This window comes from Opisthocomus hoazin, chromosome 1 (genome assembly GCF_030867145.1).
Source record: "Opisthocomus hoazin isolate bOpiHoa1 chromosome 1, bOpiHoa1.hap1, whole genome shotgun sequence".
NCBI lineage: Eukaryota > Metazoa > Chordata > Aves > Opisthocomiformes > Opisthocomidae > Opisthocomus > Opisthocomus hoazin.
Genome location: NC_134414.1, coordinates 131,492,413 through 131,520,355, shown reverse-complemented (window position 1 = coordinate 131,520,355; position 27,943 = coordinate 131,492,413). Strand labels below are relative to the sequence as shown.

Sequence of the window (27,943 nt, the reverse complement as noted above, 5' to 3'; positions counted from 1 at the left end):
CTCAAAGATTAACGCTCCCCTAAGCCCACCAGCGCATTATCTGTATAAGCAAGAAATCATCCCTTCTCCACAATATTCATAGAAAAGAAGTGCATATCTCAGTTCCTAGCAAAGTATGACTATTCCTGTGCTTTAGGACTCACTGAGCACTGTGATTCCTTTTTTTAAGAACTATGGATCTACCATGTACGGGAGCTGCTCCAGCGGATCACTGCAGAGGGTGAAGGGTACTAACTCATGCTAGGGAGGAGTACATATTCCCTCCCTTCTGCTCATCTCCTTCACGCTCTGAATGAGGTGATGTGCAGCGATTTCAGCATCCCAACACTGGAGAGAGGGGCAGAAGTGACAGTGGCACTGCGGAGCTGGAATCGGTAGGGTTGGTCTGGATTGCATCAGGGTACCACCCTGGAGCACAGACAGCACGATGCTATCGGTGTTTAATGATGTTGGTATCCCGTATATTTTGAATTTCACAGTGCTAGTACATCACTCAACATACGTCTATCTGGAAGCAGACTTATTCCTTTTTCAAGTCCTGTCTTCAAACACCAGCATCTTTCATTTATTATAATATTGACTCCTAACAAACATTTATTCTTGTTAATGGAGAAGAAATAGGTAAACTGGGAGGAAAGAGGAACTTGGATAAATCCATAAAGCTACTTAATGGGTGGGCTCTAGCCTAGGTCTGACTATGAGCAAGTTTTGCCCAGGAATGTAGTGTGGTCCCACACGTGATGTCTCCCTTAATACTGCAGGAGGTTTCTTAGGTCCTACCGTTGTCTCACTATCTGGCGAAGCAGCTGTAGTTCTTCCTGTGAAGGTAACGCACAGAGTCTGGCTGACCCTGTGGACTTCAAGCCGATAGATCATGATAAAAATACACATTAGAACTTGCCAAAAATAGTAGGCTTCAAATAAAAAAATATATTGCACACTTTGCAAAAATTTAGCAGCCCGAATTATTGTTGTAATGTATAGATATTATTTTATTGTATAGATACTCATTGCTACTTTACTGACCACTGATATAATTCACGCATATTTTGCAGACATACACATCTACAGTATAAGGTTATCACAGTCCTGATGTTTTCTCAGGTTTTCTCTGAATATTGAAAATTGCATGCATGCATATAATGTAGCACACACTTAGATGCATGTCACCAACAACAAGTATATCCCACTGAAGAACAATACTGCAAACAAGCTTTCAGCCCGCCCAACTCTCCTACATGTCTTAACAGAGAACGTGAGAGAAGACATTTTGAGTTGCTCAGATTTCTGCAGCTTTTTTAATTCAGAAGACTTCATATGACATAGCAGTATCAGGTTCCTGTTTGACAGTGTCAGGTTATCTCGTATCAAGTTAAACTCTCCTTCAGGTTAAGAAAAAAATACCCTGACATGTTGCCACATAGAGTTAAGAGTGGCAAATTCTCTGGATTATAAAACATCTATTGAAAAGTAGTTCCCTGTCCAAGGCGCAAAGGTTATCTTTCTATACCTCTTTTTCTCTTGCTTCCTCCTCTGCCTATACCACATATTTCTGTGCAGTTTGGTCTCTGATATTGTAGGTTGTACTGCCCTTTCAAGCTACCCTAGCATCTCAAATTTATACAGCACAGGAATATACATGTTTTGATTTAACTCACTTTTCCAAAAAGTCTTACTATAAGAGCAAGCAAACAGAAGGGTAATTTCTTATAGACAGAAGCTTTCAGGGAACTGCTACACACTGCTGCGTTCAGGTTTTTGAGAGGAGGAAAAGTGACAGGCTTTTCATCTATGTCGGTGTTCTCTATTTAAGAGTAGCAATTACAACGCAATCTCTCATCTGTACAGGTCTTCTGTGAACTGGCATGCAGCTCATTTGTCTAAATGATCAAACAAAAGCACATTATGACTCAATTAGTTGCGACTGCCATAAAAATAGAGCTCATACCTACATTCACTTGCTGCAAGCAGATGGTTGATTGCTTTTTTGTCCTTTTATGTTGCAGTCCCATTCGCTTAGATCCTCTCTTTGTAGAGAGTGACATGCTGGGAGGTCAGTTTTCTGACAAGGTCAACTGCCTGCAGAGTATGGAGAGAACTGCACTGAAAGTGGGTTGGGCTATATTTAGAGTTTGGTCCAACTCCGTGCCAAGGTCCCCCCGCTGTCTCTCTCTTGCAGCACCGTTTCAGGTCTATTCTTGCAGATTCTCAGCCCACAGAACACACGAGGAGAGGAAAGTCGCTCTGAGCTACCACTGGATCGAGGTTTTTGCAATTCACTAAAAGCAAGTGGATCAGGAGCTCAGATGAGGAGGACTCCTTAAATCCCTCACTCTTCTAGTATTTATATTTCTTTATTCAAGTGGATTTTCCCTTTTCAAGAGAATAAGGATAGGAAACTGCCTGGGATACAGCAAAAAATAGTCTTCTGAGCTAAGGTAAGCTTTCTCCATTTTTGTATTGTCATCGTAATTAGAAAGCAATTGATGTGACTTGGATCAGATACGCTTTTTCTGCTAGACCAGTTCTGCATGTCAGCATTACGATTTTTTTGGATAATGAAATTCCTGATTTCAAAACATCAGTTTTCATTATCACTGTCTAAAGGAAATGGGAAAGTAAAAGGATATCAGTATGTGCAATAGAATATACATTATCTGATTTTACCTGTTTAGATTAATGTAAAATGCACACAGCCATGCCAATAGACTGTACCATTCTGAAAGTAAAACACATGTGTGAATATATGCATGATGATATAGGTATGCATTTAGATGTGCTGACTGTTTTATCCACATTATTTTGTACAATATGAGAAAGTATGGCTTCAGCTTTGCAATACAGAGCTTGCTGCACATAGCACAGATATTAAAAAAATAATAAATTAATAGATGAACACATGCTCAAATACCTTTACATTCCAAAGAAGTTGCTTGGCTTCAACCAGAGTACAGGCAGGATTAAACATCATATTGAGAATCTAGTCTCCTTCCCACTGTATGTTTTACAATGGTCCTGCATTGCTTCTCGTCTAAAAACACATATGGCTGAACACTTCTCCTCAGCACCATTTTAGACTGTTCTGATTCTCAAGGGAAAAAAAAACCTGGACAGAATACAGCATTGCATGCCTGTCTGTAAGGAGATCTTAACACACTTCAGGTCACATGGACATCATGGTGTGGACTCCAACATGAGGGGATTGTAAAGACACTCTGGAGCCACGGATTTAGCATTGGTGCACACACACACACACTCTCTAATGCAACATGACCACAGCAAACACACAGAATGATAACCTGAAGAAATAGGGTACAAAAGTCCACTTGACCCAAAGGTTCAAACACTGATGTGACAGCACCAAAAAGTTCTTCATAACAGAAATACTAGTTAGAAGTCATAGCAGAAAGATCTGAAGGGCAGGTGGGTTCTGGATTAATAGTAAGTAAAGGGCCAGAGAGGTCACTAAGTCACTGGGAGTTCATTTAAGCCACAACAACTGGGAGAAATCTTGCACTTGTTTCACATCATCTTTTCTTCATATACCTGCTGGTTAAACAATGCCATACATCAGGCTGAAAAAGTAGAAGATTACAAGGTGGCAAAAGTCTTACCTGTTAAAGAAACTTCTGATTTTGGTTACTCTCAACTCTGTATGAGATCATCATCCTTTGCTTCTGATTTTTGCTTAGTAATTTATGCTTGGAGTTTTGCTTGTTAAGTTTATTTGGGGGACATAATAAACACCATGCATTTCACACAAAATCACAGAATCGCAGAATGGTGGGGGTTGGAAGGGACCTCTATGGGTCATCTAGTCCAGCCCTCCTGCTGAAGCAGGGTCACCTACAGCAGGCTGCACAGGACCTTGTCCAGGTGGGTCTTGAATATCTCCAGAGAAGGAGACTCCACAACCTCCCTGGGCAGCCTGTGCCAGTGCTCTGTCACCCTAAAAGTGAAGAAGTTTCCTCACGTTCAGCTGGCAGTTAGGAGGGTTACTGAACTACTGCAAACGCATTCATCAAATTCATCAGCAAGTAACAGGCTTCACAGTATAAAAGCAACTAGTGCAGCCTAAGATTGGCAACAACCTTTTATAAACTGTTCTTACACGCTGACAGAAAGGAGGACAAATACATCTTTATAAATTTTCAAATGTTCAGGTTTTGCCTAAAGTTATTGCTTCATGAATAGACCTAGTTTTTGCGACACTTTGTGGCATCTATTCTCTGTTTGCGGGTGGGAAAATGTTATTTCCCCATCAGCATTAAAGACATCAGGGGTGTAGGGGGTGGCTTCAAAAAAAGCAGTACGGCTATGACTAGCTCACAAACACAGCATTCACAAAGACCCCCCTGGCAGAGGGGCGGGAGCGCTGCTGTATCCCAGTGGCAGCCAGGGACCAGCTGGTTTTGATGGGAGGGTCATCACACCTTCCACACAGGAACTGAGCCTAGAAGGTCTCTGTCACCTAAACCGGTGGGAGGTCTGTTAGCATACAGATGAGAAGATGACAGCAATGGAAAATGGCAGTATCGCTTGGATGATAAATATGAGCACGGCATAACTGGAAGAAGTTAGAGAGAAGCACATATGAGTGAACAGGCCTCATGCCCTAATGTAGACAAACCTCAGTCCGCTTCTAACCTCCTTCCGGTTGGGGACAATTCTGCTTGGTAGGATCCTCCTCTTCCTATTCTCTCTGTTATAAAACTCCAGCACCAGAACGAGCTGGCTTCATGTTGCTAAGGTGCGACCTCCAACGGGCACAATGTGCCCATCCTAGTGGAGACCACTATGGAAGGGAAAAAATTTAAAAACAGAAAATAAAAAAGAAAATTAAAGGGAGAAAAATATCTTCTTTTTCCTCCTCTAATGCAGGAAAAAAAGACTGAAATCCTTTGTTTCTATTAGGGGGGCTTAGACGGGGCTGAAATCCACTTTCCTCACTGGGGGTGGGAGGGCATGGCTACATGTGTTGTTGACTGGCATGTCCAAGGTTGTGGAGTGGTAGGAAGAGGAGACCTGGCTGATGATACATGCTGCCAGTTGGCCAGGCAAAGCTCCAAGGGGACATTCACAAACTCCTGGCTCTGACACTGTCACCCTCAGCTGACAGGCGTAAGCAGGGCCAGAGCCAGATGGCTAAATCCAAACAGCGCCAGGAGGATGAGCAACTCCCACCAGCAGTCAGATCCCTACTACTGCTCGCTGTATTTATGTTCCTGCTTGGGGACTTCCTCCTGGCGCAACCAAATGATGTTGGGATTTTCCTCCCTCCCTACCAAACTGAACTGACAGAAACAAGGCGGGGTTTTGAGAGGAGTCAAAGCACACCTTAAATCCTCCTGAAACAAGTACCTTTAGCAAGGGGCTCTGTCAGACGCTATGGCATCACTGGCACGTGCCTCTGTAGCCAGCCAGCAGGACCCAGTACTCCCCTTCACCCACCACCATCACTGCACGGCTGGCGCTGCAGCCAATGTCTGGGCAGGGACACCCAAAACGGGATGGAAGGGCATGAGAAGCGTAAAGGTGGGCTGATGTAGAGAGTCCATCTGAGAGTATTTGGGTACAGTTCTCTGTGTGTACGCCTGCATGAGGAAGTTTTCATATTTGGTATGAAAACAAGTTGCCACAGCCGCAGAAGCAGCTCTACCTCAACATCTGCACAGAAATTCTCTCTCAAAACCTTTTGTGACTATTGCCACAACTCCTGAATATACTTTCCAGGAATGGACAGAGGATGATGTGCCAATACATGCTATATAGGAAAGAGAGATACTTACAGGCACAGAAAAATCACAAAGCTATAGTTAAGCGAACAATTAAATAATTGTAGTCATTCTGCTGAAGAGCATTTTCCCCTGAGGCTCCCAGGTAAAAGGGAAGGGGAAAGAAATCAAAGTTCATACTCGCAGCAAGCCACATAGCCCCAGGCTTTGTCTGACCTGCTTTCACAAATCCACCTCCAAAAACAGAAGGAAAAAAAACAGCAACAGAAGTTTTCCATAGGTTCCCCTGCTGCATTTTGCACTCTGTGCACCAGAGGTATAGTGATACCTTGCTGCAGAAAACAGTGTGCTCTGAGGTGAGGAACGGCCTGAGCAGCCCGCATTTTCTTTCAGTCTGATACAGTGTTGGGACTAATGGAAAGCTCTCCAACAGTGGTCTTCACATTTTGCATTAGAAAATATTACTTTTAACTGTGGCAAATTCACTTGTCTAACCAAAGCACAAAAAAGATTCATGCTCACATCAAAGCAGAATAAGGCACAAAAAAACCCTCCGCTTGAAGATCCAGGTACTCTGCAGGCCTGCAGTACCACACTGCTTTGCAGCTGCAATTTCCAGCTCCAAACTGGTGAAAACTGCAGGCAGACCACTGTCTCCTAGGCTTGGTGCCTTACTTCTCGCCCAGACACCTTTGTGGTCCCGCTCAGAGCAGTTTTACGGGTCTCAGCCCTTACTTCAGTGATTATTCAGGATCAGTGCACAACCCATTCCTGTGAGACAAGGTCTGCTGCGCACAGCCTCCACACAAAAAGAGCAACCTGGGGTCTTCCCAGTACAAGGCCAGGGGAGGCAGAAGGAGCAGACCCACCTGGCCTCAGACACTGACCACCAGTGCAACTGAGGACATGAGGAAAGCAGGCTGCTTCTCCCCGGTGACATCTGCATCTCTCTCGCAGTCACACAAATGCACGTACATACGTACACAGTTGTGTACAGGCAAATGACGAAGTTGCAGGGGGGTGGAGACCCACTCTCTATCCATTAACAGCAAAACACACTGGTTTAGGCTAAGATGAAGCATCTCCTTTGAAAAAATGCATTTATTTTATACAGATTTTCAGTTTGGCTAGGTGAAATATAATAGGCTGCAGGGAGACCTGATTGCAGCCTTTCAGTACTTAAAGGGAGCCTATAGGAAAGATGGGGACAATCTTTTTAGTAGAGACAGCAGTGACAGGACGAGGGGTAATGGTTTTAAACTAAAACAGGGTAGGTTTAGGCTGGATAAAAGGAAGAAATTCTTTACAAGGAGCGTGCTGAAACACTGGAACAGGTTGCCCAGAGAGGTAGTGGAGGCCCCATCTCTGGAAACATTCAAGACCAGGTTGGACAGGGCTCTGAGCAACCTGATCTAGTTAGCGGTGTCCCTGCTCGCTGCAGGGGGGTTGGACTAGATGACCTCTAGGAGTCCCTTCCGACCCAAAACTTTCTATGATTCTATGATTCTATGAAATGGAGAACAACTATGACAGCTTTGCCTGAAAATGACGATGAGAATGAAATGAAACAACCACAAGTCATTTACCTGGCATGTTGTAAAACAGTGTGTAGGGGTATGAGACAGCATGTATGTATATGTATGTATATATAACCACCAGAGTAGTGGTGGTTATCTATACTTGAAAATATGCTTTCAAAAGTATTTAAAAATTAAGGACGCGCAACTAGCCACCTGCACAGATTGTTTTCTTATTTTCATAGAGCTGTTCCCAACTCCAAGTTTAGTGACAGCTACAGAAGTCACCTGAAAACAGAGTGCTCCAGCGGGGCACACGTTTCTTACGGCAGTCCCGGAGGTAGTCAGCATGCTCACAGAAAGAACTCTGCTCTCTCAGGCGAGCTCAGCAGGAGCTGGGAGCCTGCAAAAGACCAGCATGGCAGTGGCTGTGCTTCGCTGAAGCAGTTTCTCTATGAATGGTGTATGCACGGCTTTCTGCTGCTCTGTGACATCTGCCAAGGAAAAGAATTATATTGCTGTTTTCTGTAACTTTGGCTAAGACGCCGATCTCCCCTCCGCAGATGTGCTGCCTATCTCGTCCCTGTTGTGCTGCGGGTAGTGTTCTGCTGCAGCGGGGTTTCCTTATCAGCAATTCTGCAGCAAATCAAGCGGGAGGAGACCACGTTTCCCAGCAGGGTCTCGAATGAAGAATTCACAGTGTGTGAATTCGTACGGGATACCAGAGGACATCTGCCTTACGAGGCTGTCTCCAGAGCTGAGACTTCAGGGCCTAGATAAGGCACTGCTTCTGTCTCTCCCATACCGTATATATTCTGACCCCAGCTTTACACAGCCTGTCATCAGTCAGTCCTTGAGCTGGAAGCGGTAGTGAAACTCTTTGGATAGGGCTAACCCTTATCACTCTCTTGTTTCATGTCAGGACACTCTCCCAGAAGCTGCTGAATAGCAAAGACACGACAAAGTCATGAATTATAATTATATCCAAGGCTAGATTGTATCAGTACATTTCATTTGAAGATGAAGGTGGTTAATTTTAAAACAATTCCCAATTAAAATCCCACCAATACAATGTGGCACAGTCATGCAGGGAGAAATAGTTAAAACTGGGATTACACAAAACTCCTAACACAAATTTCTTATCTTCCATTACATAAGCCTAAATTCTTTCAATCGCAGCAAATTCACAGTGATTACTACCAGGGCTAGAACACCACAGAAAGTAAGCCAACAACACTAAATTCTTTCCTCTGAAACATCAGAGAGTGAAAAGTGTATATGCACAGCTGCAAAACTGTAAATTACAATCTTATGTAAAATGAAACTCGGACTAAACATAGTCCTGTTAAAATAAATCCGTGGAGGTGAACTTTTCCATTTTTCACCCATAACCAGCTTTTTAGTACACCAATCTGTTCCTCAGCCATTCACTTTAACAGGAGAACAGTATCCAGTCTCTAGCACGCAAATAACAATTAAAAAATCAGTATTTACAACACAATTGTATTTAGCGCAGTATTTTGGCAATTTTCGTAATCACTATTAATATTGCAGAAGAATACAAGTACAAAGGATAAAAAGAACGTAAAATAATCTCCAAATGAAAGGCAAATGTTTTAGATGCTCTTTCTAAAGAGACAATTTAAAAATCACGTGCAAAATACCGTGAGAAAAAGGCAATTTACGTCGTCTTGTCTGTCTTTAAGAACACTCAATTTAAATTGAAAATGAGCGGCAGCCATTCTCCCTGTTACTATGTGTTATTCTGCTAACGTAATGGTTAGAGATATCATCCAGTACAACTTGATGTGTACCACTGTATGTCCGCTCACACCATACCTGCCTAAACAGTGGGAAGACAAGGAAATCCCACCTGGGAAGAAAGTGGGGTGGTGCAGGACGAGCCTGTCAGTATAGGAGAAAAACGAAGGGCTGAGATGATGCATCAGGACTCGCGCGCTCGAGCACACACTGTTGCTGTGCAGCTTGTCTCCTGCAGGCAAGCCGATGGGCTGCACAGTCCCCACTGTACGCTCACCCACTGACCAGCACCGGCCCACTTAGAAGGCAAGACAGCTCAGGCTGCGATGGAATTTCTCGATATAGGCAAGTAGACACTGAGAGATTAAAACTATATGACCTCTGAACTCTTTTGCAACAGGAAACTTGAGACTCCTGAAGGGGGAAAAACAGCACATTCACTCCCCCTCACACCAACATTCATCCGACCTCCAGCTGTCTGAGGTGGACAACACGTAGTCTAATTATAGGTTTCCTGAGTCTTCCTAGAGATTGTCCCCTTACATAGCCCAAGAATCTCACGAATCTCTTCCAGAGCACAGATCGTACTCCATTTTAGACTCTTCTTCTGCCCTAATCATAAATGTGCAAGGTGCGTCCCCCATCAAGTTTGCTCCTTGTCAGTGAAACAAAGGAATGAAAGTCCAGGTTTCACCAAGCAATGGAGGGTATGGAGTGACCACTGGAAAATGCACAGCTAGGTTCTTCTCCACAGCTGATATGCTGTGTTTCCTTTGCACTTTGTGCACATACCCACCACACTTGGTCAGAGGAGGGAATCCTAGAGGATTTACTTGGATGGAAGTCAGGTGCATGTATGTGCTTTGTTGTATTAAAGAGCTTGGGAGTACACATTTGTACATCCGATAGGGACTGCTTAGCCTTTAGCAAATCACTAGCACTTCTTCCATCTCAGTCTGTCTTACTGCAAGAAAAAAGATACAGAAATATCCCTTAATGGGGTGTTCTGGAGCCTAAACAACACATGTAAAGTGCTATGGGATTCTTGAAGAAAGAGCTACAGTAGGATAAAATAATAGTTGCTGATTATATTCAGACAGAAAGGACATGAAGTCTCCTTCTTTAACCCTTGAAAAAGCATCAGTGTTTTTAAAAGTATTGTTGAGAATCCAAAACAGTTGCATTCAGATCATTAAGAAAAACAAACTTGCGGCTCACTCTGCCAGAGAGACATAGCTCAGTGGGATCCCTTTTAATGTGGAGTTACAATTCTCCAGTCTCAGTATCGACAGCCACAATCAAAGGCTTTTTTGTCATGTCTTTGCTATTCAGCAGCTTCTGGGAGAGTGTCCTGACATGAAACAAGAGAGTGATAAGGGTTAGCCCTATCCAAAGAGTTTCACTACCGCTTCCAGCTCAAGGACTGACTGATGACAGGCTGTGTAAAGCTGGGGTCAGAATATATACGGTATGGGAGAGACAGAAGCAGTGCCTTATCTAGGCCCTGAAGTCTCAGCTCTGGAGACAGCCTCGTAAGGCAGATGTCCTCTGGTATCCCGTACGAATTCACACACTGTGAATTCTTCATTCGAGACCCTGCTGGGAAACGTGGTCTCCTCCCGCTTGATTTGCTGCAGAATTGCTGATAAGGAAACCCCGCTGCAGCAGAACACTACCCGCAGCACAACAGGGACGAGATAGGCAGCACATCTGCGGAGGGGAGATCGGCGTCTTAGCCAAAGTTACAGAAAACAGCAATGGTAAAATAACCCAAGTCTTACACCATGGAAAACAGCACAGCTCTCAAATCAGAGATACTTTGTCTCCTACTGTTTGTCTTTGGCAGCAGAAAGAATGGCCACATACAACTACTACTATCAAACAGAGTCCGGCATAGCAATAAAAAAAGAATAAAACCTCCATACTGTCATGGTAATTTTATCCTTTTGTTTATTTTTCTAAACTGAACTAATTACTTAGCTCAGCAATGGTCAGAACTGGAAAGCTGCACCAGGACCATAATGAAGGTAAAACCCTGGGGGACAATTTTGATTATAGTGAAGGTTTCAGCTGACTACGTTTTAATTAATCAGTGTAGTACAGCACTCTGAATTCCCAGGTATCCCATTTCAACCTGCAGACTAACATGACTTGGTTTAGGGCATATTTCAACATTGTTGTAATAAATTCTTCACCAGTTCCTTTAAGTCTCAGAGGTAATCTAATTTCTTTTTGATTTTTATTATAGAGGCTTTCAATAGGCATTTCAACTACAAATCACTAAAATGATGGGGCTGTAGAATGCCAAAAACAGAGTCAGAAACCAAATACCTCTTCAATACTTGTACTAATTAAAAGCACAGCAAATTTTCTAATTACAAAAGAAGGTTTTTTCATATTGATGAAGCTTTTTAATTTAAAATAGGTCTCTATTATAATAAAGACAAGCCACAGTAGCATTTAGTTAAAAACTTCAGCAGTGAGCCAGCATAACACTACTCGATATCATTCGCTACAGGACAAACATGTAAGTGGTCAATGACAAGTGGTCAATGACAAAGGAAAAGCAGCATGTTCAGGGTTCAACACACGGTGCAATGTCTACATTATCTCTACAATCAAGGCTTAAGTGAGCCATGCTTAAGGACTGACAAAACATGCGTAGTCTGAGAAATACGTGGCAAATGAAGAACCAGATCCCCAAACAAGCAAGTTTTGAGCTAATACTTCATAAGACCCAGCAGAGATGGTGTAATTTGTATCTTTAAATTCACAGAGCACACACATTTTCCTTGCATTTTTCTCCGCATCTTGAATCCACCAGTGTTGTGCTACTGTATGAAAACAACAATGTTAAACAGCCCAGGACTCTCCTGGTTTCTACTGTGACGCTGCAGTCCCCAAGATCAGTTAAATGTGACCTGCAGAGGTGGCTGTACACTGCCCCTGTCCAGCAGCAGCAGCAGATACTGAACCTTCCTCCAAGAAGGATGTAAAAACCAGAAAAAGGTCCAGACATTACGAAAGGACCAGGGGAAAAACCTGGAGACAGCCATCAAGTAGAGAGGGCTAAACCCAAGTGAAGGGCAGAGCACAGCGCTGAAGTTAGTGGCACTAGTGGCACGAAAGGTTATGAGGACAACAGATGTGGAGCTCTAGCTCTAAGCCAGCAAGCTTCTCCATGTCCATCACGTCAAAAATGCTTTGTTTTCTACAAAAAACAACCCTCTCCCCTTCCCAATGGGGCGAGCCGCTGCAGCACCCATGTGGTGTGCAGGGGGCCATGGAGCTGCTCCTTGGTCCCTGCGTGGGCGCATGCTAGAGGGGGTGACTCCTGCTGTCTCAAGGTGTAGAAACACTCGTGCCATGCTCCTAGCAGCACATACCCCTGCGCTAAGCGGTACCGAGCCCCTCATTGCTACACTGCTAGGCCAAATGCAGCCCACCTCTGCCAGCTGTCCACTGTCCTTACCTAAATCTTTTGCAAGGATAGGACCATAATTATGACATGTCCCCTACATAAGAAAAGGCTGGGGGCAAGAAAGAGTAAGTAACTTCACATGGTCCCTTACCCCAGTGTATCCATAAAGCTGCCAAAACCCATCCCAAAATAAAATAAAACACCAATTAGATTAGTTTTACAGGGTGAAACTTTTAAGTGTAGGATAAAAAAAGATGAGTAGCTCACTTCTGTGTAGAAGCAATGGGGCAAACATGTGATTTAAGAGAATGATTATGGATTTCCTTTGGCAATGGGAAAGGTACAGACCTAAACTCACATCTCTGGCAAGGCATCTAGTTCAGAAGTCACTGCTTTCCTTTAGTTTCTGCTAAGCTAACAGTACTACAGATTTTGTATTTTACAGTTGTCATCACCACAAATATTACAGGAATAACTTGCTACAGTAAATAATCACAGAATTGGGTAACAGCAATAGCATTCTCAGGAGCATGTAGAATTATTCCAGGCTGGAAGCCAGTTGCTCATGCCTAGTGGTAATTGTTTGTGAAACCAATGCTTGGAGAGTTTGGACCGAAAACCTCAAAGAGGGACAAGGATCAAACTATTGCCGCAGACCAAGGCACAAAACCTGACTTTTTGATTTGGAGAGGCCGTTTCTGCACAGATTTGCAAGCCTGAAGCATTTTTTTTAATTAATTTTTTTTTTTTCACACTGAGCAACCAACCGAGTACTTAGTTCAGGTTTCAGAAGAGTTGGAGTGATGTATTTAACACCTGCCGGGTACACCACCGCTTACATCGTGTTTAAACCAGAAGTAAGGGAACAGCTGCTATTGCTCTCCCTGCCTCAGGCTAAGCACCAGGACTGGGAACTCCCCACCAGGAGTGCGTGAAAGCACCGGCACTCACGCGCTGCAGCCTCCAGCGCTCTAGAATTCCCCTCCTAATCTTCTGTTCTTCACTCAAGCCTTGCCTTTTAACTGCATCCAAGGATGAGCAAAGGTAACGTGGTGCACTTTACCTGGGGCTGACCCTAAAAGCCTCTTCAAAACTGCAAGCTTGGGCAGATCCTAGCGAGGATCTCTGAAGGGAGCCCAAAAGAGCTTGAGCCTACAAAGCCTTATCCCTCCACGGCTCTGAACAATACTCTGGCTGCTAACCAAGCTCCTCGGCAATATCAAGAGCCACTAATGTCCCAAGATTTTTCTACATGGCAGTCATTGAGAGAGTGAAGATAAATTAAAAGGAGGGTTGGAAGCTGAAGCATGCTGCCCTCTGGCCTAGGTGATCTTGACAGAAGTCACGTTTTCTCAGCTCCCCTTAAGCTTAGAGCCCCAGGAAATGTGCCTTGGCAGGATGTTTGCCCTAAAAAAAATGTGGTGCAGGCAAACCTATGGCTGTGGTAAAAGTCACCCACCTCTAGCTACTAGCCTTAGAGTCACTGAACACAGGGAGGGAGGCAGAGTTATTTCTGAAAAAGGGGAACAAGAGCTTCTTCTAGGCAGAGAATGACTCTGTCTTTACTCTTGCGCCAGTAAGAGTACCAGTGCACCAGTACAGTACCAGTACACAGCACCAGTGCTTTATGAACACATGTAATTAGTAACAAAGATGCTCATGAATCCAAACTATATCTATCATGATAACTCCTGTCCCAAAAAAGAAAGTGACTAAGAAAATGCTGCCTTAGTGCAAGCATTGGTTTTGCTGGCTTTGGTTTGTCTTTTTTAAACCTAGAGAATCTGTATATCTCCTCCTCCTTAAATTGCTCACATGTGTTGGGAGTGGAGACGGTGTTTTTGAAACAACTGAATCACAAGCATGCCTACCAAGTAAATCTTGCAGGGATGAGGGAGAACTACATGCACAGGAGTGTTCAAGCTGCCTACAGACTCAGCAGCTGCCTCCTGGGGGGTCTCTGGAAAAATCCATTCAGCCATTCTGATAGCTTTTATGAGCGAGTAAAAATATAAACAAAAATACAGGGCACAGGGAAGGGGACGACGACCCATCTGAGACAAAGCAAGGCATTTTTGGATAGACTCAGACAGTTTTCTGGCCTATTTTAACACCACTTCAGATTGGCAGAAATTCTGTGGAGGACAATCATTTCTGTCTCCACCATTTCAGGAAGATTAAGATCACGGCTTCATTGCACAGACCAGCCTCAGTAGGACAGTAATATGCCGGGTGCGAGAGGGGTAGGTCAAAAGTCTCCAACCTGTGTTCAACACAGAAAGCATTCAAGAGATCAAACAATTCTCTCTTTAACCTCCAAATTCAAAATGGGAAGCAGAAGTGACTGCAGAGTATTTTCTTTCAAACAACAGCCACTGTTCTAGTTCATCAGTCAAGGCTTCTGTTAGCACGTACTTTGGGAAGCTCACAGTACCCTTGTCTTCTGCTATACAAGTAGGAAACAAAGCTCTTTCTGCTGTATTCCTGTGTTGAATTATGGGGTCATTTTTCAAAAACAGTTTTGAAGTGTACAGGGCTAGAACATGGACATGATCAGAAGTCCATAGATCTGTCTCCTGCTTTCACCACAGTCGACTACAAGGTGCGAGCAACTTGCCTGCAGAACCAAACAGGAGTCGATCTGAATCGGTCTCAGATGCTTCATCTCACTCCTCTCAGGAGGCCCAAAACAGGCAGCTGCTCCTCCTCACTAGGAGTGCTTGCCATGGCATCCCAACAGATTAGGCTCCATCCCCCATGAAGCTATACATTATGAATCTTATCTGAAGCAGACAGTGCTGACGCCCAGCTTCCTCAGTGTCTGGAAGAATACCAGCTGTCTCCAGCTCAGGCCGAGTAAATGGAGAGAATGTGTGCATGTATCGAGGAAACAGTTCTTAAAATTTTGCAGGATTTGGAATCCTTTCCCTTTTCTTTTCCCTATGCACTATCACAGCAACTGCCTGGGATTCATACCCTGCTCCATCTCTCTGTGTGCCCAGGTGCAACAGACTCCTTTTTGTATCTTCTGCTTACAAGATAACCATGCCAATTCCTCTCAGACAAGGACCTGGCCCCAACAGTCCATCCATTTGGTTAATTTTTTGGGATGAGATACTGCAAGACTGTCTTTATCAGACCAACAGAAGTAGATGCCCAGATTATGCAGCCAGTGGAAGCTATGGCAGCACACCTCCCAAAGCACAGAAACGGACACTGTAAAGAAAATTACTGTACTCCACAATTCCTTAGCTTTTAGCTCTTAGAAGTCCTTCATGGGTTTGGTTTTAAGGCTCAACAATTTCTGTGGTCCTTTTTCTTCATCAGCCTTCGAGCATTACAACCAGTAGATACCACATAATTGCTAATGTTGTGAATAAAAAAGTTTATTTCTACTGAAAGGCAACCAAGTTGAGGAAGAACTTATCTTGAACTTAAGAACTGGTCCGTAAGGGGTACCGGATAAGGCTCAGATTCATCAGCTCTTCTTAAAAGTGGTCACAATCAACTGGATGTGAAATTACAAAAAAAGCAAGGAAGAAATGGATCTTTACTGACTTACAGATCTTTCAGAGCCTGTAACAATCTCAAAGATGTTTTAATGGTTGTGTGACATAGACTGGTGCAATACAAATAGATGGCTCAACAGACTGACGAACCCCTTGGAAACTAAAGAACACTAAGCACTGTAGCTAATTTTGCACTAGAAACTTGTTTCTGGGACCAGTTTTGCATTTCAGGATGCAGTCCAGCACTCAGCTGGTTTATGAACAGTCATATCTAGAAACTTGTTTCTGGGACCAGTTTTGCATTTCAGGATGCAGTCCAGCACTGAGCTGGTTTATGAACCGTCACATCAAGGTACACATATATCTTGCATATCATATCCTCTCAAGAAAAATATGGGTCTCTACTGTAGGAACATCACATGTAAAGAAGAGCTATTTGTAAATGAAAGCCTTTCACTCTGGGGTAAAACAATTTCCAAACAGTTTTTGATTCCCTAAAACAGGGACCAATACTTGCTAGCAAGTGAAGTCTTCTACAATTTGAAATGTTACAGCCAACCTGATGAAAGATAATTCAAGCAACCTCAATGGCTAACACAGTCATTTTTACTGTGATACAGCATGTTCAGGTCTAATAAAAACACATTATTCTTTATTATGGAAAATATACTAATTCTACTCACTACTTCCCACAGGTTCACAGCACTAATAAATCCAGATTTGTGTCATTAATCTCTAGAATTAATGACTGACTACCAATAAGAGTGCAGCAGGTGGTGATTAAAGCAATAGAAATGCCCCATTATACAGATGTTATTGCCTTTGTGTGGGGAGGCACCGTGTGGTAAGTGAATACTAGCTGCAAAGATCCAGCTCATTTTACACAGTTGGGCTTGCTGATGAAAGCTGAACTTGGAGCACAGTAGTGTAATAACATGCCCCCAGATTTTTTTTTTTTAATTGGTAATTAGAATGAAACACTATGGCTGAATAGTATTACCCTCCCCCACTTACATCATCAAAACAAGATGACATCATTACTTCTATTTTCTAAAGCTTGTTTTTGGCAAAGCAAGTCATCTGTTCTCTCGGGTACTGTTTAGAAAGCAAGATTAGTAGATCAAGCTATTTACCTCTGCCAGTATTATGCTTTTTACATCGCCATATTTACCACGTAGCTTCAAGCATGGCAAATAAAAACTGTCTTAAATCTGTGATTACCTCAGAGCTGTTTGACAGGGCTTTTCATGCCTCTTGGAGTAGGCTGATAGTTTTGTAATATGAAGTCCCAAGCTTAATCCTGAGTATAAAGTCCTTGAGAAAACAAAGATTTCCAAGTAGAAGGCTGAAACATATTGCACATTCATACTCAAATTCCACAAGGCAAACTTAGTCATCCACAAGGCAAACCGATTCATATACATTTACCTGGCAAGTATGCACGAGGGTGTTTGACTAGATCTGAAGTAATCCTGTTTATCATCGTAGCAAAGGAACACTAGATAAGCATGTATATCTCATCAAATTCACTACAGCCTGTAGGCTTCCCCACACTCATGTCTGGGTTTAATCCTTAGAGTCATCTGTGTATTTCTATTAAGATACATTCACTAAGCCTTCATCACAAGGCAATGACAATTAGTTTCCTCCTTTACTTGATTTCCAGTTAACCAATGGTCTTAAGAGTCCGATGTCTCACATACTAATGTAGCGAGCTGGACCCAAGATCTGTCTGGTTACATAGGACAGAAAGCAATTTAAATATACACTAACAGAGAGAGTTTGATTTTAATTACATTAGACACAGTATTTGTCCAAGCAAAAGCACAAGGGGAGTACATTAAAAGCCAAAGCAAAATGAACCCCCCAAAACTTGGCTGTTGAAAGAAAATTATGGTCACATCTCTCATGTTAGAAATGTTGATAAAAGAGTTCAGAGCTGCTGCCAAGGTTATTGTCATCCTAAATATGTATTGGCTGTTCAGACACCAGTCACAAGATTTATAGAATAAAACAACATTTAGTTTTGTATAGATCTGTTACTTCATGTAAAATTAAACAAGTTGTTTCCTTTTTTGTTGTTTTGTTTTATTAAAACCAACCACCATTCAGCATGTGTTTAGAAGAATACACATCTTTCAGGAGTCTTTTAATCAATCATAGCAATTTGTAAACCCATTTCAAAAATAAATATTTAGAGGTCATGTAAGCAATGAACTCAAAGAATGGCTTAGATCCAGGCATTGTGTAGACTGAATGATGTGATCCTCCAGACATTCTTCTGCCCATGTGGTGCCGCCAAAGAATTTTTTTCTTTTTTTAAACAACATCACAAAAATTAAGGAAAGAAAGAGACATATGAGGAACTGAACTGTGAAATGAGACAGGGGTAGTGCAAGAGGGGTCATATCCCACCACTCAAACATGAGCCAGCAGAAAGGAAGGAATGAGAAAAGAAGAAAGACCAGGGCAGCAACAGTGGCCAGGTCTTTTATTTGAAAGAGCTTAAGAACGGAATTGAAACAAAAAATAACCCTCACACTTCTCAGACATCAGCTACTCTCTGCACTCTCTTCTCACCAGTTTGGATAAGATTTTTACTATACAACCTTTTTTAATCGCCCACTTGGACCCTGAGGTGCTTGAGGAAAGCACTGAGGGCTCAACTGTCACCCCAGCATTAAGTGTGGTTGCTCCACTATGATTATCTTTCCTTGATCAAAGACCATCCTGGGGGTCAAGCAAAAGGGGAAGGAGAAACAACACCTTGCTGTTGAGAAATGATCTCCCATCTGACCACAGGACAAGGTACCTCCTTGTTTTGGCAGTCATGCGAAAGACCTTCTTCCCTGGCCTTGCCACCAACCGTGCCAGGTCTCTGTACCAATTTGCAGCAATATGCTTCATTGGGCTACTCTGATAAATTAGTTGCAGATGCTTCTGTAATAAATCTTTCCTTAGTCGTGTGCTTCAGAAAATATGAACTGGAAAAGTCTGCTTCATACGCTCTGTATCGGCCACAAAAAACTGCACGAAACCATGAAGTCAAGCCCAGCGTCCCCCTGAGAATTCTGAAGCACCACTGTCACATCCCAATTTTCCAATTCCATCCACTCATCTGAAAGGATGTTCAAAGCCAACATTTCTGGGGACAAAGAAAATCTCATTTCATTCTTCTCTCATTATTGAAGTGTGGCTGAAACCTTCTATTCTCAGAACAGCCAAAAATAAATAAATGCTGGTATATGTAGGGAAACTTTAGCCTCAGAAGTGGAGTTTCTCCCAAGAACTTTTAATCAGCTGAAGATGTGGGAAGGAACACTATTACTTGCTCTCAGCCAGAGCAGTTGCTAACGTGATTATATAGGCCCCCTTTAAAGTCCATTTCCACCGAAGGCGGTGAATCCCTCAGTAAATAGCAGAGTAATTTATGACCATACTCATAAACCTCTCTTCCTAGAACTGCCATACACCTGAGTATCACCCATGAAGGCAGACTCCATGCTCAAGGTCAATGCCATCCAAGGTCCTCCTGTAAGCTCCAGTTCTGTTTCAGACCCTGACACGCAGTGTCTTAACAGCGTGAAGCAGGCCATTGTGCTGGAAGACAGTCTGTTTCTGGGAAATGCCACTGCACTTCCACTCCTGACTCCAAACAGTAAGATAATTTTCCTCAAATCACAGACCCGAGTTAATGGCAAAGCCAGAAACAGCACATAAACCTCACTGACATGGCAAAGCATCAGTAAGCCCATTTGTGGCTCTCCTTCTTATTTATTGTGTGTGTCTGCATCTACTTACTTTCCACATGCTGATTATGCAAGACTGAACTATGCTTTTCCCACACCTGGGAAGTGTTACAGGTAACTGCTCATGATTATCGCTGAGTGAATTACCACCAGAGTGAGAATCATACGTTTGGATAGTCTTAGTTTAACTAAAATCCCAAGCCTTTATGCTCACAGTTACCATATTTCTCTTATGGTTACTAGAAATACTACCATATTTCTCTTACTTCTGAAAACGTCTTGTGGTTAAATAGGACAAATCCCTCCCTCCCCTTCCTACTAGTAAGGTAGCCTCTCCAAGGGTCCACTGTGTGGAACGCCACAAGGTGAAGTTTGATTGACAAGTTAGACTCAGAAAAAAAGAAAAGAAAGCCATCGAGCATTCCCTATAGTGCTAGTGGCACACACGCGGGGAAGCCGAAACAGGCAGGGAAAGAGAAGCTGCTGTATTCCTCCCCCTCCCTGCCTTGCAAGTGCAAGATCCCCGTTTCTCAGGTCACTGTCAGCGACAACTTGTCCCACACAGAGCCCACAGCGTGGCTCCCACTGCCCACCCCCTTTGTTTTGCTGCTTAGGGAAACAGGATTTGCATATGACCACTGTATCTATGCGTATGTGTCTGTGTGCTGATCCCAGTTTTTGTCTTGGCCCATAGCCATTACACCAAGGTTTGACAAAGAACCGGAGAAAGCAAATTCTTGCAAGTTCTTACAAGTTTTGTGAGAATGGGCAGGGAGGCAATTCTATAATTATCCTCGCAGAAGGCGAGGCTGGCATGTGCAATCCCAGAGCGAGGGGAGAAACGCAGCAAATTCCTCAACCATGGGAAAAGTTTCAGCTGAGGCTCACAGTCAACCACTGGACACAAATTTATAGGAAAGTAGGCACATTCAACCCTTGTGCTCAGAAAACTACTCCTGTGGCTAGGCAGGCACTGTAAAACATAGTCATTTGAATGATTTATTCCATTCTTTCTTCTAAGAAATCTTTCCCAGCACTGGAACAGAAGGAAGCAGACTGGTGGGTGACACACTCATTTGCTAGCACAGGAACGATCTTTATAAAAGCAGATACTGTATTTTCCAAATTAAGCAGCAAAAAAGCCAGTGACGGGGTGTGGCAAGGGATTCTTTTTGTTTCTAAGCCTCTCTTTTCAAACACTTTGAACGCATATGCTTTCAAACACAAAAAAGCATCCATTCTGAAATAAGCACCAGGGTAGAGGCAACACACGTGTTTTGGAGTAGATGATTTTATTTTCTCAAGGTCTATATATCAGAGCAGAGATACCTATTGTGAATATTTTGATCACACATCCCCAACCAGCATAGGCTGTGGCTGCTTAAGAGGGGAAAGGGGAAGATCGACGCCCATTATCACCCCTGTTCAAGTCCTGCCCCCTAGTTGCCCACATCCAGTTCAGCCACAACAAACCAGCCGGGCAGTGGCCCATTTCTCATGCTATTTACCACTCACCTTGCTCACGGTGACCCAAGGCAGTCAAGAGCAAACACAAGCCACTCACCTGGCAGATCTGCGGGCGCTTGTGGGAAGCAGGCAGTGACCTTTTCAGCCAGCAAAAACTACAGCAGGAAGACAGTGCTTGAACAAACCTTATCACGCGATAGAGAACTTCCCCGCTGGCATAATAATGCAAGGGGAGACTATTTCCCGCCGACAGTTTACTATATGAGGATGTAGCCTCAGTACAAAAGGAAGCCTGAACTTCCAGGCTGAAATGGTTGTGACAGACCGCAGCATGCACACTCTTCCATCTCCCGAGGAGTTCAGACCTGGCCAGGCACATAGCACATTGCCCACCACCACAGTACTCCTTCGAGAAGCAGCTATGTAACAACGCAGACAGCCCTTGGGACACAGGCAGCATGCTACAGAGGACAGGAGACTCGGAAACATGGCTGCATGGCCCGGAGGATCTCACCGGTTAGTGAGAAATGAGCTTTGCCACACCTTCACCCTCCCAGAAACCAAACAGACAGGAGAGCTGTGGGCTCCATACAACTCTATCCAACTTCTTCAACCGCATCAAGCCTTGCTACCTAATACCACCACCTTCTCTCCATCCCACACACAGCTTCCTTTCTTTTCCCCTGTGAAACACTGAATGCTGTTTTTCACAAGTAGGAATTACCAACACTGATAGATTTTTTACATCACTTTTTTTATTTTAAAAAATCGTTCTGCTTGCACTAAATATATCTCTATCTACTCCAACCCTCCATGACTCAATCTCTATCAATAAATACTTTAATGGGACTTACTCCATTTATTTTCTAGTTTCCCAGGTGATGACATGACAGACCTTTAACCTGGTCTTGCGCAATCAGCATAGGAGAGGTCAGTGAATTGGCAATAACAAAGTATTTGAGAGCCAGCAACAGGGAGAGGGAGTTCAGACACTCAATGATAATGCACTAGCACAAACGCACGCTTCCCTCCTCAAAGACTCCAGCATAAGCAAAAGCTTTAGGAGCAGATCCTTCACACCATCATCTCCTACACTGTTTTGATCTCAATCCTTAGGCACAGTTTGATTTGCTTGCCTTCACCTGCAGCTAACCTGCAACAGGGACAAAGATCTGGTGTCTGAAGTCTAGAGAAAGGACCAAAACACAACAGTTCCTACACCTCTGTGAAACTTGTAATAGACAATGAGGCAAGGACCTCTGTTTAAGCTTTCTGCCCTGGTTTCCTCTTGCTTTCTCACTCCCCAAGTCAATAGCCATTTCTCATTTTAGGAGTTTAGGATTAACATGCATTTCTTGCTGTGTCGGGCTTCAGGCATGCCTGCCACCACCAAAATGGGCACTGCGCGCTTCTTCTGCAGCACACAACAGGCAAACCATTCCAGCTAAGTTCTGCCAGGGCTGGGTCACCATACGGGCAGTGAGCATGGGCTACAGGGGACTCCCAAGCAAGCCAGATCCCTGATGTGAGAAGTTGGCCAGAAAGACACTCATGTGAGGGAAGAGGATGGGAGAATGCTTCTCCCCAGTAATACTGAGAACTTGAAAAGGCTGGAGTTTGGCATAGAAAAATGCACATTTTTTTTCTAAAAAAAACCCTCTTCCACTCATTAACTCCTGCGTACAAACACGAGACTCCTGAGCAGGAAGCTCAATAAAACACTTAAAACTTCTCTTTGCCTAGGAGGGCCTGGCTAGCTCACCAGAACACGGCAATCTATGTGGAAGAAAGAAAGCAGCAAAGTATTTTTAAAACATCAGCTTAAATCCAGATCACTGTTTCTCCCTCCTCAGTAAGGCCCCGTGTAGCTGCTCCTGTTAGTGAGGCACTGGAAGGGGTGACATTTCAGGCCTATTTTTCAGCGACACCCCAAAATCCCTGGCTATGAAGCAAGCCTGCCAGTCAGCCACCTTGCTCTGCCTGCACGCAAACCCAAGTCGAGTAACCTGAGGAGACATTAGCAACTCAACACTCACCGCAGTTTCACGTCGCGGTCTGACCAAGTGGCACAAGCACTTAACCGCAGCCTTTAACAACGGCACGCTGCACACACTAATCCCTCTTTGATATTTCATGTCAGCTCCCGCTGTGAATCAGCAGACAGCAATGGATTTTGGCTTAACAAACCGACTCAACTGCACTTGCACTTTTTGCAGTGAGGAAGATTATTATTCCTACCTAAATTACACCATGATCCTGACTGCAGTCCACCAGCCTCCTCTGAATGGTGCCTTACCGGAGCTAATGGGCAGCCAGGGCTTTCACAGCTAGGACTGCCTGAAAGGCTCAGCCGCTCCCTTCAGGGGCAAACACTGACGGGGCTGATGTCATTTACACATTACCTGACTCTGATGGGCAAACTTGCTGGCAGCCAACCACAACACAACAGTGACACTTTAAAAGAAACGTTCAGGACATGTTTTTCATTACCACGGTCAACTGAAACACAGCATCGCTGCCTCCACCTTATCCCACTCTGCAACAGACGTTCGCAAGCTAACGCAATAGCAACACGTGGATGATGAAAACATTCCACCAGTAGACTGCACTATGCTGAACACTGTGTGGAAACATCAAGTTAGATATTTTCGGTACACTTAGGTGTTTTTTTCATGGCACATTAGACTTTATGATCTCTTTTTTTAATTAACAGCTGTGCTCAAGCTTCCTAGGGCCTCTTTTTTGCAGCAAGGTAGAACTTCACAAGTATAAAAATCAGTTCAAATAAGGTAAAAAAAAAAAAGCCAACAACCCTTCTAATATTTTTCCTCCAGAAAGAATGTATTTTTTCCTTATACCTTCTGATTCCCTCTGCACTTCCTTTGCTTTAAAAATATGACAGCAAAAATAGATAGTCCAACAGATCAGAACTTCAGTAACACACCACCAAGCACTTACTGCATTAGGCGTTGATATTGCTGGTTGATAACACTAGGTCTGCTCAGAATTGCTGTGATCTTGCATGATCAAAACCCAACAGCATCAAATTTCTCAGATCTCCAGTGGGTGAGGGGAACGAAAGAAGTTCAAAGGCCTCAGGTCCAGAGTGAGGTGACACCCTGAGTCAGTGTGGCACAGAAACGTGTGCAGCCAACATGGCACAGGAAAACAATTCATTTGCCTTCCCCAACCAGCAAGGCCAGGCACTTTGAGAGGTACCCATGGCATCTACCTTTGAGAGGCATTCACCTTCGAGAGGTACCTGTGGCTGGCTGGTCGGAGGGAGCTGTGGATGACGGCTGTTCAAAGCAAGGTTCCTACTCACTCATCTAGATCAGGAGCAAGTCTTTTAACCACCCTATTTAAGAGCTAAGCTTTTGGAGGGATGACTGTTCTTGATGGGTATGCCAACAAACTCAGAGCTCTGCCAGCACTGAAGGAGTCAGTTATCTGAAGACAAGACATTACACAGTGTCACTTCTAAAACAAAGTCAGTTATTTCCTTCCAACTGGTATCTGAAAGTTGCCAACAGTAATAAGAAAAGTATTCAAGAGGAAAAATAAGGGTGCACAAACATGGGGATTAGCTGGAAAATTAGACACGTTTTTTTATTACTGTTACTATTTTTAATTTCAAATGGAGTCAGAACACATTCTCCTAGTGACAATGTAATTTAAGCAGTCTATTATTCAGTATTACGTCAAGTCAACATTCTGCAAAACGTTAACCTCCATCCCAGCTTTACCCCCCTATCCCGTCCCCAATATACTCATTCCAAAAAAACATTATATTTAATCCTCAAGTTTATGAAGCAGATAACATAAATGCTATTGCACTCAGCTCTAGTGAATTACTAGCACAGTACTCTTGCAATCTCTAAGGAAACTCCTGCTGGGATAATATTTAAGACTTTAGTCCCCAAAGCAACATTTCTCAAATGACCTCAAGCCTAAAGCTACCTAAGTTGCATCAAAGTTGCTCAGACATGTTGTTGCTGGCATTAGCTCAAGTTCTTTTAAAATATACTTAAGAAGTGCAATAAATAGAGAACAATGAAGCCAGCACATGAGAAAGATTTTTAAAGGTTACCTATCAGAAAAACAAAGGCAGATCTTGCATATAAACATGAGCAAACACTTTCAAGGGTGGCCGAGTGCCCTCTTCACTCGGAGCTTGCTCAGCCATGATGCTCCTCAAAGTACTGCGTGTCCTACCCTTCAGCTGTGTTAAGAAGCTGTTGATCAAGGACCAAGATACACGTTAATACATAACCTGCCACAGGTGTCTGAAATTCCATCTGATCCTCATCAAAGGAAGAAATTCTTCACCCTTATTATAGAGTGTAAAAAGTTACTAAATGCCCCCAAGCAGGATGGCTGCCCCTCTGAAATAACGCCTTTCCCCCCACTGCAACACCATCAGCTCCAGGTGAACCATATGGCTTCTCCATGCTATCTCCACCTTTCAATAGTGGCTTTGAACCAAGAATGTCACTATTGAAGAACAAGGGCGGAAGGCTGAATCCCGAGATAAGTAAGCGGCAGGGCTGACCTCATAAGCTGTTCCCTTGGGCATACCATTGGGATCGTAAGAGGTTCCTGGAAACAGTATACGAAAAACAGACATTGAGGTTTTACCATTCAGAGGCAGGAAGTAAACAACGTTTAGCAGGAATTAAACACACTTATTACTCAAAGAAATTTAAAACACAAAACCCATGTACAAATCATGCTGGGGTTAAAGTGGTACTTAGATCCAATACGGGAACACAGCAGGAGCAGGTCATAGCAAAATCCACACTTGTAGAGTATGCACATGTGCATACTTGTGAAGGTATAGGGAGAACTACAGATGCAGCTCTGTAATGCTCTTCAAGAAACATGGCCACTACATTAGAAAAGTAAGAATTACAGAAGCACTTAGTTTGGTTCAGAGCCACTCCCAGAGAAGTCAGTAGAAAAAAACAACTAGAAGCTCCAAAACAAACAACCCACTTCAGTGGGAGGAAAACCAAGCTACTGATGAGTACTTCTGAAAATCCTCCGCATCCTACTAACACTCTCTGCTGAGAGCAAGCTGCTTGAGCTGTCAAGCATTTCAGCTTTTGTCCACTTCGAGGTCTGTCCCTCATAGACTAGCCTCACCCCTGAGTTTCTCCCTTTACACATGGAAGAAACAGACTCTAAAGTATGTGCTTTAAACAGTCTCTAATACTGAAGATTGTCCTTCTGTTCTAACATGCCAGAGACTTTCAGGAGAAATTAACTGGAAACAAGAAGTTTGAGAAACATCAACAATACAGAAATAAAGCAGAAGACATAAACGATGGGCCTAGAATTTGAAGCCTATCACTGCAGCGAGCCACAGTCCTATATTCAAATTTCTTCACTTTTTCCTGCTGCGATGACCTCAACGACAAGTATCTCTACGCCTTAAAACACATGCACTTCAGCTGCCTAAGCTGCAGCATTAGGACCCATAGTTGGAGGCATGTGGCATTGGTCTTGTTTCGTATACTCCATGACAAGCTCATGCGGACACTGACAATTCGTAACAGAAACAATACGAATGCTGTATTGGCACCCTGCCACCTACTTGGTCTGAAGATCAAGTAAAACCAGAACAATGGTTCTGAACTAGGAGAATATCACAGAATGATTATTTCATGGAAAATACTTCAGTGGTTTTTTTAAATTTTGCTTGGGGTAAACAGGTTTAGAATGATCACCCCAACCTTTTATTTTTTTTCCACTAAGTTGCAAGTCATTCTGAGCAGCTGAGGAAGACTGAATACTTACTCGACACTCTGAGCTCAACACTTTCATGTTTTCTTCCCTTAGAGGTAAATTAACTACAAAGAAAGAAAGAATTTTAAAAGTACAATACTCTGTGCTTATATAGTGTCTCTTATCAGCAGAACTGAAAGAGCTGCATATACTTTTTAATGCACTTGTCAACCACAAATCCAGAAAACTGGACTTGCAACTCAGTCTATCACAAAAGAGACCAGCTTTTGGCAAAAAAAATTTACGTTTTTTCAGTACTGAAGAGCCATAGTTTTTAGGACCATGGGAAGATAAACAGCTTTTGATCAAGTCTCATGCAGGTAAGAGAATCTAAACTAAAAGAAAAAATTCTCTTGAAGCAGCCACGCTGCACTACCCTGAGATCTGGGTATTATCCTGGTGCCGGGAGCACTTGATCCATAAAAATCTGGAATTCTATCAAAAAGCTGACGGGACACAAAAATCTCAAGTGACAGGTACACCACCAGGGCCTGAGAACCTCTCAGTTCTGAGTCCACACATTACAAAACGTAAGCATCTACATTACGTTCTGCAAGAGGACACATACCCTAGGGCACTCCAAAGCCAACTTGCTGCTCTGTCCCCCTGGCTTTACAATTCTACATAGAACTGAAACAAACCCAGCTCAAAGCAGCATTCTGAAAACTCAATGTACTAAAAAGTTGTTCCATTCATATATTCCCATGTCCTAAAACACAGGCATAAAACATGATAAAAATATTAGCAATTAGATGTTAGTGACTGTAATCTCACAGATGAGAACAGAACAATTTCAACTGAGGTCATGGAATTATACCCACTGACATGAGATCAGAACACGGCACTCAAAAAATACCTTAAACTTTAAAATCCCCAGATGCAATGTCTGTGGCCAATGTCTATATTGGCCACATATGCATTATCCTGAAAGGAGGTTTCAATTATTTTTATAGTGAGATAATGTTCCCTTGACAATCTTAAAGTCTTAGTAGCATAT

The 27,943-nt window shown here is 43.2% G+C and overlaps 2 protein-coding genes across 3 annotated transcripts in view; one reads left to right on the top strand and one right to left on the bottom strand.

Moving 5' to 3' along the window:
• The window catches only part of CMSS1 (cms1 ribosomal small subunit homolog), a 243,318-nt gene that overhangs the window by 31,312 nt on the left and 184,063 nt on the right, over positions 1-27,943 (bottom strand). Inside the window, exon 1 of one of the 2 annotated variants that reach the window (XM_009939445.2) lies at positions 1,949-2,162. The exons of the other annotated variant lie outside the window; for it this stretch is intronic. Within the exon in view, the coding sequence (XP_009937747.2) occupies positions 1,949-2,045 (97 nt within the window). The 5' untranslated portion in view covers positions 2,046-2,162. Of the gene's footprint in view, positions 1-1,948; positions 2,163-27,943 lie in introns of those variants that run through there. 2 annotated transcript variants of the gene reach the window in all.
• Positions 2,113-27,943, top strand: part of FILIP1L (filamin A interacting protein 1 like) — a 208,078-nt gene continuing 182,247 nt past the window's right edge. The window contains exon 1 of the mRNA XM_075436083.1: positions 2,113-2,438. The gene's annotated coding sequence lies outside the window, so the exon portion shown is untranslated. The remainder of the gene's footprint in view (positions 2,439-27,943) is intronic.